At 36.9% G+C, this 15,511-nt stretch overlaps 1 protein-coding gene across 2 annotated transcripts in view; it reads left to right on the plus strand.

Annotated features, from left to right (window-relative positions):
* Window positions 1-15,511, plus strand: part of PLPP1 (phospholipid phosphatase 1) — a 55,642-nt gene that overhangs the window by 11,536 nt on the left and 28,595 nt on the right. The window contains exons 2-3 of one of the 2 annotated variants that reach the window (XM_052670615.1): window positions 11,181-11,332; window positions 14,700-14,980. In XM_052670615.1, coding sequence (XP_052526575.1) covers window positions 11,181-11,332; window positions 14,700-14,980 — 433 coding nt within the window. Of the gene's footprint in view, window positions 1-2,185; window positions 2,341-11,180; window positions 11,333-14,699; window positions 14,981-15,511 lie in introns of both variants that reach the window. The other variant, XM_052670614.1, reaches the window with a different exon arrangement.

Genomic DNA, 15,511 nt, shown 5'->3' on the forward strand with positions numbered 1-15,511 from the left:
CTTTGGGACTGTTTCTCTGAAGTGTCTCTCCCTATAAAATGAGCAGTAGTAAAAATACTGCTACTATTTTGGCATTGGTTAAATTTCTACTAAACATTATTTTCCAAAATCTGCTAATCCACTGCTGGAAAACAGCATATCATTTAGATTTCAATAACAATTTTAACAGTAGTGTAAGAAATGAGCATTGGCAGCTAGTGTTGAATGTATAACTTGTTTCTTCATGTTCTTCTACTTTTGAGTGCACAGATGAATTTTGCAGTCACTTTTGTGAAACTGTCCTCATCTGACTCCACTTGCTGTTTTTCCTCCCCATTTCACAACTCCCCAATCTTAATTTAAACCTACTTTTCTTAATTTAAACTCTAGATTATGTACCACATGTGCTTTTAATAATGTAACCAAATCACTTTATTTTAACGAAAATATGCATGGTCCTTTTATGTTGTTGAAAAAGATGTAGAAAGAAACAAAAATGTTAGAAGAAATACTTAAATGTAGAGGCACCAGAAAAATCTGGATAATTTTTATGCAGAAATTCTCACAAACTATTATTTTTCTCATTAAGTTTGTTTATGAGAAGTCTATTTAGTGGGGAAAAAAAAAAACACCTTCTAGAGTTCACTCATAATTTAATGAAAACTTGTCTCTTACTTAAATGAAAACCGAGAACAACCTTGTCAGAAACTTTTCTTCATTGGAGAGAGAAAAATAAAAAAAATAAAGTGCCCTCAAGCTTGTATCTTAACTGGGTTACAGAGTGAGTAATTCTCTCCTGTTGCAGCTGCACTACAAAAAGCCTCTTTATATTCAAATGAAAAGTTATTTTGCTGGTAGGCTTAAAATGCTGCTTCTCACACCCTTATTTTATTTTTGCTTGTTTAATGGCTCTCTTCCAATTCCTAAATAAATCTTTATTAATTAAAAAAAAAAAAAACCAACAAAAAAGAAACCAAAAAACAAAAACCAACCAACCAAAAAAAAAAAACAACACAAAAACAAACCAACAAAAAAAAAGAAACCAGAACTGTAAACCTTTGTACATTAGTGGCAAGAAACCTGGAATCTGTGAAGTAGGAATCCTGTGATATTTGCAAGTCCTAGGGTGTCTTCCAGCTTCTGACTGGGACACTTGGAGAATATATTTTGGCAGCTGGCAAAATGAAATAACCTATCCCAATGAACCTAAACTCAAGCACCTTGAGAAACAAGCCAAGCAAAACACAGAATCTTTTTGTAAGCTTTTGTAAGAAGCAGGTGATGCTGGCTTAAAAAAATAAAAAATAAAAAAAAATTGAGTTGAAAATGTCATGGACAGTACTGGGGGGGGGAGGAGGAGGAGAACCTCGAAACCTTTTGATGTTGTAGCAGTTTTGGTTTTTTGGGGGGTTGAAGGGAGAGGGGGATTAAAAAGTCTTACGTAGTTACCTTCTGAAGAGCATCAGTTAGCTTTTAAAGAAAAGTGAGGATGTGATTATTTCCACACGGGACCTACTTGGCAGTATTTTGGTAACTGTTCCAGAAGATAATGCTCTTGCATATTTCGTACAGTACTGCTGTGCAAATGCAACTTTTAAAACTAAAAATCTTATTGCCAGTCCTAAATGTCCCTATCTCCTGTTAGTGTCTCTGAAGTTCTGTTATCTTACCTGCATGAAACATACTTGCATGAAATCTTTAACTACTCTGCTCAAAAGAAAAAAGAAACACAAAAAAAGCCCACAAAAAACACAGACTGTATGTATCTCTGTAAATACTGGCCAGATTAAGTAGAACAGGGCTGGTAATTTAGATACAAGCCAATGTCATAGGTTGGTGGTGAAGGAAAGGACATAAAAGGGCAAATAGAAGGCAGCGTACCCTCAATAGCTGGCTGGTCAGGTGAGTGGCAAATACTATTCTTAAGGATAATCTTGGTACAGTGTGTGAGGATTTTAAAAGCTCTACTAAACTTCTACATCTGGTGGGTGATATCAGAATCTTTCTGAAGTGAGCAAATATATGATAAATGTCTATAAAAAGGATTTGGTAAATATGTTTGTTGCATGATCATTTACTGTGACGTGGGAAATTTGAGTTTTGCATGTTTGGTATCTTCTTCCATGCATGTTTAAAAGTGTTTTTTGATTTAACCACATGTATTGTTTTTTGTTTTTGTTGTTTTTGTTTCTCCTTCCCCCAACAGCTGGCTTACCTCTTGGTGTTCTAAACTTGGCCAAAATAAAACCGTATCAGAGAGGCTTTTTCTGTAATGATGACAGCATCAAGTATCCGTTCCATGACAGTACCATCACATCCACTGTCCTCTACACAGTGGGGTTCACCCTGCCCATTTTATCTGTAAGTAGCTAATATATAGGAAGCATTGGTGATGGGAGTAAAATGAATACATTCCAAGATTACAGCACTATGATTTTACTGAGTTGAAGCCAACAGAGAGGTTATAAAGGGAAAGTCCTGTATATATGGGATCTTATTTATAAATGGTCATATGCATGTGAAAGATGCAGTTAGCTACTGCTGTCTGCACAGAAAATCCAGTACTAATCTCTTAACTGCTAGTAACTCTAATCTTATTTGCTTCAGGAACAGCAACAACAAAGAAATAGATTTGCTGCATTAGTGAGCCTAGTTCATTATCTTTGGGGAGAAAAATAGTACAGACTTCCGAAGTTCTATGAGACAAATAATCTGTCTTTTGTTCACAGTGAGTTAGTCTGAATGTTTGTGGTGATAAGATTTCCACTTTAGTGGAGTACACAGATCTGTACTTAGTGAGTGTTGCTTTCATATACTTTCACTAAATTTGTCTAATTTGAACATCGTGGCTTGTGTTTAAAAAATGTGAGGACTCCTTAAACCCTTCAAAATGGGATACAGAAGCTGGAAAATACAGAGGCTTGCAGAAAAGAGGCTTAGTCTTTTGTCCTTTGAAGACCACATGATTTGTACAAAGAATGTTTTTAACACTGCAGTAGATTTCTTAAGAATATTTCAAGCCTGATTTTAGACAAGTTTTAGTACAGTTTTAGAGAATCAAAATCTAACTACTCAGAAGTTCAGGCTAAAGATTATTCTATCTTGTCTGTTTGCAGTGGTTGACCAAACAATATTAGAGAGTCATAATCATTTCTGGTCTTCTGAGAAATTTGAATGTCCGGTTAATCGGGAGAAAATTCAGGCTGCCCAGAGAGGTTGTGGGGTCTACTTCTCTGGAGACATTCAAAACCCACTTGGATGTACTCCTGTGTGATCTGATCTAGGTGTTCCTGCTCTGGATGAGCAGGGGGTTTGGGCTGAGTGATCTTTTAAGTTCCCTTCCAATCCCTGACATTCTGTGAATCTGTGAAAAGTATATGTTGAACTGATTAAAGAACGGGAAGGTCACTTAAAACATGTCTGAAATCTGTATACCTTATTACTCAAACTTTAAATGCCTGTTTATTAAAGTTGCAGAGAAAGTGAATGAAAAAAATATAACAAAATCACAGGATGGCCCAGTTTGGAAGTGACCTCAAGCATCGTGAATTTTCAACCCCCCTGCCATAGGCAAGGCCACCAATCTCCCCATTTGAAGCGGTTCTCAGCAACCTCACAGCAGCAGAACAGAATGGAAGTGCTCTGAGGCACCAACAGAATTGTCATCAGTTCCATTCAGTTCCATTTTTTGAGAAAAGCAGTCTGAATCTGTCAATTTGCTATACATTCTTTTTCACAAGCATTCATGTGTGTCTAAATTGATGTGTAGAAGTGAACTAGCAATAGTGTTCCCTGGCAGTGTTGAACTTCTAAAGAGGCACTTCAATTACTTTAAATTATGCATTGAATTGCTTGATTATTTTTCCTTTAAGCTCCGCTGTCATATTTAAAGGATTTATTTCTGTACTAGAAAGTCAGCTTTTCTCCTTTTTTTTTTTTTCCTCTTATTTTCTCTCTAAAATGGGAGAGGAACTCTTGACCTTATGGCAAACGTACCTAACCATAAACTTCCAGTAATTGGTGAAGACTACTACTGCAATTTCAATTGACAATGTCTCTGAAATTATAAATTTGAATAAGACTTATCAGAACAGAATAATCTCTAATAACATTTTGCTTCTGTTGCACTTGTAGGATTCTCATAGTAGAATTTTATTACGTCTGTTCAAAGAGTTGTAACATGTAACTATTATTTCCAAAATACCTGTGTTGTAGGGAGAGGGGAGGAAACATTGGAGGTATTTCTAAGCGAATTAACTCCTTATAAAATATCACTTTCATAAAGTAGTGGAAGTTATAGAATAAAAGTTAATTACAGTATTTTCTGAAAAGATCTGACTTTGAAGCTGATGGGACTCTATCGAAGCAAGGGATATCTAAATTGTATTTGTATTTCATTGCTGGAACTTGGAAGGAAAAGAGAATAGGGTTGTAGGATGAATTCTGGAATTGTCTGTAGGCAGTTCTTTGACCTTTTGCAAGAGGTGAAGACTAACCTTCGTGCCCGCTGAAAACTTAAGAGCTAAGGCAAACTGTTCAGACCTAAGTTTCTGTTGCTGAATTTTAGGTGGAGTCCAACTGAATGCTTTTTAATTTCAAGCTTGTCATTATCAAGTGGAAGGAGGAAATCTGACCTGCTGGGAACAGGAGAATCAGACGTTCGGGCTGATTTCTTCTACTGGACAGTATCATTGTAGGCTTGAGATTTGATTGCAAGGCAGCATAAGTTTTTGGAAGTCAAAGTCTTCAGCAACGACAGAGCTGACTCACAAAAGTGTTTTGGAAGTAGCTTTGATTATCTATACCTAGTCAACATCTTATCCTGGCAATAAGACTTTTGTGAACGGATCTGACTTAAAAATAAATTCACACCAGTAATAGTATCTAATGCTAAGCAAGGAAAAGCTGATAAATTGCATTTCTGTGCAATCTTTGTCCTCATACTAAACTTGAACAGGACACATGTTTTCTAAGTTGGACTTAACCTCAGCTCTATCTCCTCACGAAATAGAAAGAACTTGTGGGAAGAAGTTGAGGAAAACAAGAAAAAAAGACATCTGCATTATGGAAAGCAAATGGTTATTTGGATAGTCTGTCTTTCAGCCTCTGGCTCACCTGATCACACTTGCTGTTCTGCCTTATGCAGAAAATTACTTGTGAAGAGAGCTGGGTTTTTTACCCTTTTCTTCTGCATGAAGTTGAATGACAAAATATTGCAGTTGATCTTGATGAGGCAGGGATTAATGACATAATTCCACTTCTTGCTAGATGCCCTCTTTAGCTATAATTTTCTTTTTAAGAAATAGAAAGTAGAGTTGTCCCGTTACCTGAGGAAGTGGAAGTCTAACTTTGTCGGCAAAGAGCTGTGTGAAACCTTTACCAACTCCTGCAGAATGTGAGTGATTGTATGGAGTGATTCTCTGCTGTAAAGCCTTAAGTTGTCACAAAGCACATATTTCCAGGCAGGATTTCTGGTGTTGTACAGATAAACACTACGGATGTTTTTGCTGACAACTTGTAGTGAATCTCTAAAAATATGCAGGGGAATTGTTTAACTTACACTCTGATTTGAATTTCTGGTGTAAGGAGACAATCTTAGTTTTTTCTATGGAATCTTTTTCACAGGAAGATTAGATCTTTTCTAGTTTGTAGCTGTACTAGTGAAGTTGGCATTAGATTATAGGATTGAAGTGGTGGTGGTTTTGCTGTCTTTATTCTTTGTCTCAGCCCGCAGAGACAAATCAATTTAATTTTGTTGCCTTTCTCTGTAGAAAAACCATAGTGCTCACGCATAGATGTAGGAACCTGATCAAGACTAGAAACATGAAAAGAATGGACTTCTGCAGAGTATTTACTGAAAAGTAAAAATACAATCGGTCAGAAATTGTAACAGCTTGAGTGGAAGTCTAATCCATTAGATTGGATGACTGCATTGGACAAGAGAAGTATGTGATGTAACTAGGAAATACTTAGTCTTATCAGCTGAAGTACTTGTATTTTTACTTACTGAATTCTGTCTGAAAGACTTTCAGAATATTTACCTTACAGTGTATACTTGTAACAGCTGTTTGTATTTGTTGTTCTTTAATTCTTGCGTTTTGATGGATTGCTATTATATTATCTGTTGCCAATGCAATTAGTTGATTTACAGCCCTCGTGTTCTATTGTACTGTGCAAATTCCAACTCTTTTCATTTTTGAGATAATGAAGAATGTACTTTAGGAGTCCATCTGTCATCATGTAAGATTAGATAAATTTGCAAACTGTTTGAATGCTGTATCAGAAAAAAATTGTTGTTGGCTATCTAATTAGGTTTTTCCAAAGGCACTAGCATTTCTCATGTCTGCTCTATTACAGTAGTTACAACCATAGGAAATAAAGTTTTTCCCCCTTAGATGAGCTGTGGGAGCTTGTCATTCCAACGTATGAGTAATTTAACTCTATGTGCATGACTCTGAACTTATTGTTTCACAAATCTCCTTGTGTTCCCATGTCCTTAGAGTAGTTTTTCAGATAAAACTGGAAGACCTTGGTCTTCCACTGTATCAAAGAATTGTCAACAAGAATTATTAATGAATTATATGCTGCATAACACTAGCTATCATGACTAGGACCTGAGATTACCCTACTGGTAACCTTTTTCTAACCTTATAATTTTTCTTAGCATACCTTTTGTCATCTTCCTTGTAGGCATTTTCCTCACAATGTTACAAGTGACTTGGAAAATAAAGTATACGTATGAGGTGCTTTTTGGTGTTATTGTATGAGAAGTATTTGACAGAGAGAGAGCCTTTAATGACCCTTGCACTTAAAAGATAACTCCCTATTATTATTATTTTACTTTCATGTGAAACTTTGAACCCAATTGATTATTTTTTTTTTTTTAGTAATTCTTTTTTTTTTTTTTTTTTAAATGTTGCCAGACTTTTCCCTTTGAAATTATAGCTTGTTTGAGGGGAAAAACTGATATCTGTAGAAAAAGTAGGGCTTTTCCTTTCACATAGCTTGACAATGTGCAAGTATGTAAAATGAACAGAGATGTTTCCTTTCCCCCCTTCCCCCCCCCCCTTCTCCCCTGCCCCACCTTAGTGATCCACTGTTGAACCTCTTCTTGAGGAAAAAAATCTTGTGCGTTTTAGGTGGATAAATCTCCTGACTAGGAAGTATAACAGCTCTAAAACCTTTAACATTTGGTCTGTGATTTTGTTTAAGAAGATCTTGATGTTAATGACAACTATACTATTATGAACACAGTGTCACTTAATCTTCAGTCATTTCTAGTCCTCTGCAGGCTTCATAATTTAGAAATTGCTGCCATAAAGTGAAAGCTCATTCCTATCCTCTGGAACTGGTATCTGTGAGGGTAAAATAAGTAACATGTCTATCACAGTTGTAGGGCTAACTTTGTGCTTCTTGTACTAAGGGGCATGTCTCTTTCAGTGCTTTTATGTCACTTCCACAGCTTGTTTTGCTTGTATCTGTGAAAGCCAAACTTGCGCTGCAAAAGTACTTAAGATGTACCTTTGAAAGGATTTCAGTTTACATACTGAGCTTGGTTTTGGGGGATTTCTTGATCTGTTTTTAAAAAATCAAACCTTGGATCTTTTAAAAATCAAACTTTGGATCATTTAAAAACAGAACAAAAGCCCAAATATTGAGCTATTTTTCTTGTCAGAAACAGTAGTTGCCTCTCTGATTTGAATTCTTTGCTTTCCTTCCCTTGAAACCAGCTAGCAGCAAAATGAATTGTGTGTATTTAAAAGAAGAAAGTAGATTAAATATGCTGTATTCCAGGTAGATATCTAGAACTTTTAAGAATGTCTTTAATGAAATTGTTCTGTCCTACCTAAGTTTTATTGGCTGTAACTTTTGGAAATGTTGACTTTTGTGCTAAATAGGAGTGTTTGCAAACACTTAGTGATCTTCAGCTACAGAAGCTGTCTAAAACAATTAATTCTGTAGATTCATACTTAAAACTGTTTTTTTGAGTAGTCCATTCCGAATTTGCAAGTTACAAGTGTACAACAATAGTTGATGCTATGTTTTTTATCTCAGTAATAGTGCTTAGAATCCAGAAAGATTGGTGGAATTTTTTGGTCTAGAAAGAAGTTTGAGTGCTAGAGTGAAGTTCTATAACCATGCTTTTTATTTTGCTAGATCAAGAGTCTGGTAAACTCAAGCAGTGGAACATTAAACTGAATGATGTACCAAACTGATGAAAATGTGTCTCACTCAAGTGAGGGAAATGAAATTATGAAAGAGAAGACATTTTAATTTAGATGGTTCCTATTTGCTTAAAAACCAAAACAACCACAAACTTTAACTTGTTCACTTAAACTTAACTATTCTGTTTACATTGACTTGATATAGGATAATGCTGCAAGGAATTGCAGACTAATTACTGCATAAACTCAGTATTGCTGAAGAGTGGGCACACGTTTCAGACACCTTTTCTTTGCAAAAAAGAATGCAGTTTCAAAACATAACAAAATAAATATAACCCAAGCTCTCTGGAAGCTTGCTGTCTTTGTGCTGATAAAAACTGTAAGTAAGTGAAGTTGGGGTAGCAGGAAATGAGTAGTAAGTCACCTTGATGCTATTTTTCATAAAGCATACTTTTAAGAAGAGTAATACATAGCTGGTGACCTGGTGCCAGTGACAGCACCTGACTAGGAGAGCAGAGACTTTAGGTTTTGATAACCATCCAGACATGGTCCTGGGCGCCCTGGTCTGGGTGTCCTTCCTGGGTAGGAGTTGGACCACATGAACCCAGAAGTCCCTCAGCCATTCTGTGACTTGTGTTTTTAGGCTGAACTCAATTTTGTGAGCAACAGCTTTCCTGCGATTGAATCTAACCTAAAAGGGTAAACCTGTAAAAATCACCAGTGTGAAAATAAGCCTTTTTCTTTATATCTTTACATCTTTTTCTTTTTTTTTTTTTTTTTTTTTTTTTTTTAGATCTAAAGAAGTATCAAATCTTCATATGTGCAGAGCAAAAACAGAATTTTAATTCTGTTACTCTTTATGTTAACAATCAGCAGGTTCACTCATGTCACACAATGTAGCTAATTACCAAACAGCTGATGATGTACAGGTATGCTGTCATAACACCAGCACAGGGGGAGGGCAGAAATGAGGGCTGTGGTGTCTTCCAAATCCATTTTGTTCTTATTAGGATGAATGGACAGCTTTTTTTTTTTTTTTTTTTCCCCACTGGTAGAAAGGCTGTGTTTGCACAGCACAGCTGAGCTCTCAGGGTTCTCTGCTGGCGGGTATCTGAATGGTTCAGTGTTTTGGATAGGCTTTGGCTTGGCTCAGCTCTTAACCTGTGCTTCTGTCTTTTTTCTGTTCCACTGGTGTGCCTGGATGGCTTCCAGCACTAGGTCAATCATAGTCTCTCTGGTGTGGAACTGGTAATAGCTCCTTTTCACAGTGGCAGGTTTTTTCTTCCCTGGAAGTAACAGGAAGCTCTGCATGCTATTAAATTTTATAATTGTAGCAATAAAGACTACACCTGATCGTGATGTGCCCAAGTATCCCAGCTGGGTGCTATCAGGAGCTCTAAACTACTGCACTATGGCTGTGCTGTATCACACTCGTTAGGGATCACTTCAAGGAAGTGCTCATCTTGTGAGTCATTAGCTTGTTGTTTGTTCTTCTGGTTTTAAAGTGGAGCATTTATTTAAAACAGTTACTTCAACATAATGTGAAGAGCAAGATCTGAAGCAAATCACTGGTGTAACTGAAGTACTCCTCATCTGTGCCTGGCACAAGAGTTAGGCTTAGTTTGGAGGACTTTGGTGGAGTTTAAAAAGGGAGAAATCTTTTTTTTTTATTATTATTTTTTATTTTTAAACCTGAGCATTAACTTGGTGTGCCCCTGCTCTTCCTACCACTCAATTCTATTACTACTTGATTGCTATGCTTTTCTTTTTTAATCCATCCTTTTTTTTTTTTTCCCCTGCATTTTTTTTCTTTTTTTAATTCTTTCTATATTTACTTTAGTTTGTAGACACTTGAGGGTGGTTGATGTGTGTATATGGAAAGGAAGAGCTGGACTGTGTCTCCTCAGAACCTCTGTCAGGGGAAATGTGACTTCAACAGCATCCTTCTGGCAGGCAGCAAAGAGGCTGGTTTTTATCCTTGTGATAAGGATGGTAGATTGGTAGATAACGCTTTCTCCTTGCAAATGTTCTTTAACTCTAAGCTGGTATGCATTTTGTATGTGATATTAATGAATTTTGAGCAAGTGCTCTTAAACACTTAATGTCACTAAATCAAAAAAAGACAGTTTTGTTCAATATTCCTGGTAGCCTCCCACTTCTTTTTTATTATACAGTCACTTCTTTCTGAGGTAGTTCATCTCAATACAGGCAGTGCCTGCGGAGTCTGTGTGTGTCATGTCTGAAGGATCAGGCTTAGAAAATGTGACTCTACTTGTTTGTGGGAATTTTTGCTCTATTTTGAGCTTCTTGTGAACTTTGCTTTCAAATGACCAGTTTTAGTTAGTGTTGCAGGTCTCCTGAGCTGCAAACAATTTCATCTTCATCTTGTGCTTAGGGTGAGTCAGAAACTTCTTTTGTGGAAGATAGGAATAATATCTCCAAGCCTGAGGCTGCTGGGCATGTGCAGTGACCACATTGTTCCTTGGACCTGTCCAGTGAGTGTGTGAAGTGAGGAGGCTTCTTGTATGCACAAGTAGTCAACCCTTCCCTCCTTCCTAAAAACTCCCTCTGCTTTTGCACTCCCTGAGGAGCACGCATTTTCTGCTTTTATGAAATGAGAGTTTCTGCTCTCCTAGTTTCTCAACCTGGCCAGAAAAGAGCTAAAGGGACAATTGTTGCTCACTGCAATGTAAGTGAATAGTGAATAACTGTGGCAGTAGCAGCAAATTGAATAACTCAGTGGCTGTCGCTGAACTGTTTACTCATTCGTGGTTTCAGACTGCTTTCGTGCTTGATGTGCTACAAATATGAAGGTGAAAGAAATCCTATCTTCCTTCCTTATGCTTGTATGTATGATTCAGCAGCCTTTCCAGGGAGCTGCAAAAACAAAAAGGCAGTCATCGGGCAAAGTGCATAACTTTCTGACTTGCTGCATGCCTCTTCCTCTTTATGCACTTCTCTTTACATATTTGGGGGTGTAATAATCACTACAGATTTAATATTGCTTTTGTAATGTATTTTTTTCCTTTTTGCTAGCTGGCTTGCCTTTTGCAATTCTCAGTTCAAGACGTATCCCCTTCCAGAGAGGAGTTTTCTGTAGTGATGAATCCATCCGCTATCCATACAAAGAGGACACCATTTCTTATAAGTTGTTAGCAGGAATAATTGTTCCTTTCAGTATAATTGTTGTAAGTTAAACTTTTTTTCATTGCATTTGGTTTCAGAGGGGGTGGGAAGGAGGGGGAATCTGTTAATACAGATCTCTAAAACTGTTCTGTAGGATTTCCCAGCTTCAAAGTAATGCCCTTCAACTAGGTATTAATGCAGTAGTAATGGTGTTCTAAAAAAGATAACTTGATAAATTTCTGCTTTTTGAAGCCAAACAAATGGAGTTGGAGAACAGAAAAAGAACATGGTAGGATTATGACAGTAGTTGTCTTTTTAAGTTACTTAATTCTGTGGCTTGAGATACGGAAAATTAGTTCCTTATTGATTGAAAATAACACAGATGTGTACCAAATGACTGTCTTGAATACTCCTGTTCTGGGAACTGCTCTTTTTAGAAGACAATTTAGTATAACATATTAGTCAGCTTTCCTACCTGCTGCACAATCATTGGAAGTTCTTCCACATATAGAAGTGTAACTTAAGTACAAACTTCTTGAATAAACTAGTAATAGAAACCCTCAAAATTTTGACTTCAATCAGAACTAACCACAAACATAACCCTACAAAAAAAAGAATGAGTAGCCAGGGAATTTTTTTCCAGAAGTTGCACCTTCACACAGAATCCATTTATGTTTGAGTTAATGCCAGGGTTTACTTTTATTCTGCACCTCATTTGAATCAACTGAGTTCCTAAGGTTGTCTTCCTTTCACGTTGAATCAGCAAACTGGTAATATTCCCTGTGCAACTGCTAAGTATCCATTGAAGGGGATGAGGCAGTTCAGGATCTCCCTCTTTGACTGCAACTCCTAGCTTAAATGAACTGATTCGAGCATATTTTAACTCTGCCCCTTGAGATTTAGTTGTACTCTGCCAGGTGAGCCAACGTAATAGCTTCTTATTGAGGAAAAAGGCAGGTTCCACTTACAGCACTGTCTTTTGCCACCTACAGTGTCACTGAATTGTGAAAGCTACTGGAAATCCTTAATCTGGTTGAAAATAGCTTTTAGGTTTCTGCTGAGTTGAGTGAAAGGGCTCCTGGAAGTGTAAGCAAGAAGTATCAGTGCTAATGCCTGAAGTGGCATGAACATGTCATCAGTTGAGAGTAAGTCTGGAGCTCACCAGTTAATCGTTTCATGCCCTATATCTTGTGTGACTGCCCTCCAGGTGAGGTTTCAGCATCACAGTTCAGATATGTCAGAAAACTTATATACTCAGCTCACTGTATCTATGTGCTGATTGTCATCAGAGTTGCTCACGTTACAATTTGAGCAGAACTGAAACTTTCATGCCAGATAAGGTCTTTAGGTGTTTAACAATTTATCCAAGTATATTCTTGAAATTAAAACAGGAAAAGAAGCAGAATATTGGCTAACTGCTTCTCTGGGTTACAAATCAGAGAATACTATGGCAGTCTGACTCTTGTACAAATACTCAAGACAGGGATTTTTTTCTAGGTTCAAACATGTCAACATGTAGGTTGTGTGCTCCTGGATGGGATCTTTTTTCCGCATCTGTAGAAATGTGAGAACTGGGAACCAGAACTGGCTTACTGTGGTTTTTTTTTTTTTTTTTTTTTGTGTGTGTGTGTGTAAGAGGAAAGCCTATGGTTCAAGAACTTAAAAGAAATACAGCAGAAACTTTTTTTTACTGTTTGTTCAGTTAACTGGCAAGAGATCTGTGCTGGAAGATCTTGCCTTTTATGGTAGGACCACTTCTTTCACTCTGCTCATGCTGGTAGTCAGTACTCCATAAGAGCAGCCGTACTTGGTCACAGCTGAGGTCCATCTAGTTTATTTCATTTTAGCAGTGGTTAAAACAGAAGTAAGAAAGAAGAACAGAAAAATACTTTCCTATTGGCCACTTTTAGATGAGGGCCTGTCTGAGTCAGAAAAGGCTTCAATGAACTTAGTAATTTTTAATGAATGTATTTCCTTTGATTTTTATCCAGTCTCCATGTGAGTCTGTATACATGCTTGTCTAATGAAGCCACCTTCAGAACATTTAGAGATCTTTTAGTGGTGAAATGAAAACAGTCTTGCCAGAAAATCATCAAGTCAGACACTTAAAAGCAAGTATTAGTGTCTTATCCTCAGTGCTTTTACGTAGACCACTGCAGATGAATGCTGTGAGTCCAGTGATGTAGCTGTAGTGATATCACTTTTTGTCATCTTAACTGAGCCCTTCTTTAAGCTTTTCAGCCTTGTTCTTTTAATAGGATTAATTGTGGCTGTAATACTTTGTTTCAGTTTACTTCATTAAGAGGTATCTCTAGGATTTGTTTTAAGAACATACTGACTTCTGTGCTTGAAATGTAGATTTTTTTTTTCCAGCTTTTTGTCCTTGTTTTGGTGTTTCTCTGCTTCAGTTAATGTTCCAGCAGGGTGCAGAATGCAAAAAAATTGTTTGTGTACCCTTATTAACATGTCTGCCTGCTTTACATGTGCGGACTACTGACAGCCACTTTCCTCGGGTGTCAGTGCCTTTTTGTATAGCTTAATTCACACAGTCTCTGCCTTTCTGATATCATGGATGTGTCACTCTTGTAAATGATAGATGGAGCTATCACTGAATCCTTAGGATTTTTGAAAGTGACTTTATACACATATATCTAATCTATTCCTGTAGAAGAGCCTTTCTATATAAAATGGGGCTGGCTGACTCATATCCAGCCACTCTGGATGAAATAGTAATATAAGCAGTGGGACTGAAGATTTATATACCTGTTCTAAGAAAAACATGCTCTCTGCCAGAGGCAGATGTTGGAGGAAAAAGTCTCCTTTCCTATCAATACTTAATAAGTTCATGATGCATATACTTTGAACACACAATATGAGAAATCCTTTGAGCTTTTTCTCCCCTAAAGATAAACTTTTCTTAAGGATTAGGAGGTTACTTTGTTTAAATAATTGGCCTTTCACATGTGAAAATCTTCACTTCAGAATGGTTTCTGGCTTCACAAAAAAAACAAAACAAAACAAAACAAAAAACCATGAAAAACCTGATAAGACAGAAGAATTCTGTTTAACAGATACTAAAGTAGTGAAAAGTCAGTGTAGGATGGAATATAAAATTGGAGAGAATACTTTTCATCAGCTTTTGTCAAACGTATGAATGAATTTTACCCAGTGGAAGCTTTGTTGAAATAAATATTCTGAGAATCAGCTTACCTGTACAACTTGCTTTTATAAAGTGCAATGTGATGCAATGTAGGGCAAAAATGATTTATTTTAAATAATAATGTGTTTAAAGTTTTAGAAATGATTACTGTCAACTTCTTGGGAGCTTAAATTCTGCAACCCAGTTTTCTTTAATCTGAAATAAATCAGCTTGATTATTAACAATAGTATTTTTTAAGTGATTAACTGCTGTCCTTCTTTCTCTTTCAGATAATCTTAGGAGAGACTCTCTCTGTCTTTTATAACCATTTGCACTCAAACTCATTTGTCAGAAATAACTACGTAGCCACTATTTACAAAGCCATTGGAACCTTCATTTTTGGAGCAGCTGCTAGCCAGTCACTGACGGACATTGCCAAGTACTCCATAGGCAGACTGCGTCCTCACTTCCTTGCGGTGTGCCAGCCTGACTGGACACAGATCAACTGCAGTCTGGGTTACATTGAGAACTTCCCGTGCCAAGGAGACAAAGCAAAGATCAATGAAGGAAGGTGAGTCTAAGTGATCTTGTAGGCTTGGTTCTGAGACCTCTTTCATGGCTTGGTAATGTCTTGGGTATGATGAGTTCATAGTGTATGAAATCACAGGTTCTGATCTGGACATGCTGACTGGGTAGTAATATAACTTGGGAGACTGAACACAGAAAAAATCTAAACTTTATTTACTTTTTTTTTTTTTTTTAATTGATAGTGAGAAAACCACTTCCAGAGTAAAAATTTATAGTGTACTTAAACTATGCTTGCTGTGCTGTTCTGATCTCTCTTTTCATCTCCCAAGCTGGGTAGAAGCTTAGTGATTTGGATAAGCATCACTGCATGTTTTGTTGCAAACATCAAATGAATACTATCATTTCAAGTACAACTGGGAGCCTGCTGAATTGCAGGAGGTCTTGAGTAAAGATACACTTGAATTATATTTGTGCACATATTTGTGTTATAAATGAAGATATTGCAGTGGAGTTCTGCTTGGTTGTCTACACTGATTAAGGTAGCACTGGATTTTAGTTAGTTCAAGTGACTAGC

This window comes from Tympanuchus pallidicinctus, unplaced genomic scaffold (genome assembly GCF_026119805.1).
Source record: "Tympanuchus pallidicinctus isolate F22 unplaced genomic scaffold, pur_lepc_1.0 scaffold9, whole genome shotgun sequence".
Classification (NCBI taxonomy): domain Eukaryota; kingdom Metazoa; phylum Chordata; class Aves; order Galliformes; family Phasianidae; genus Tympanuchus; species Tympanuchus pallidicinctus.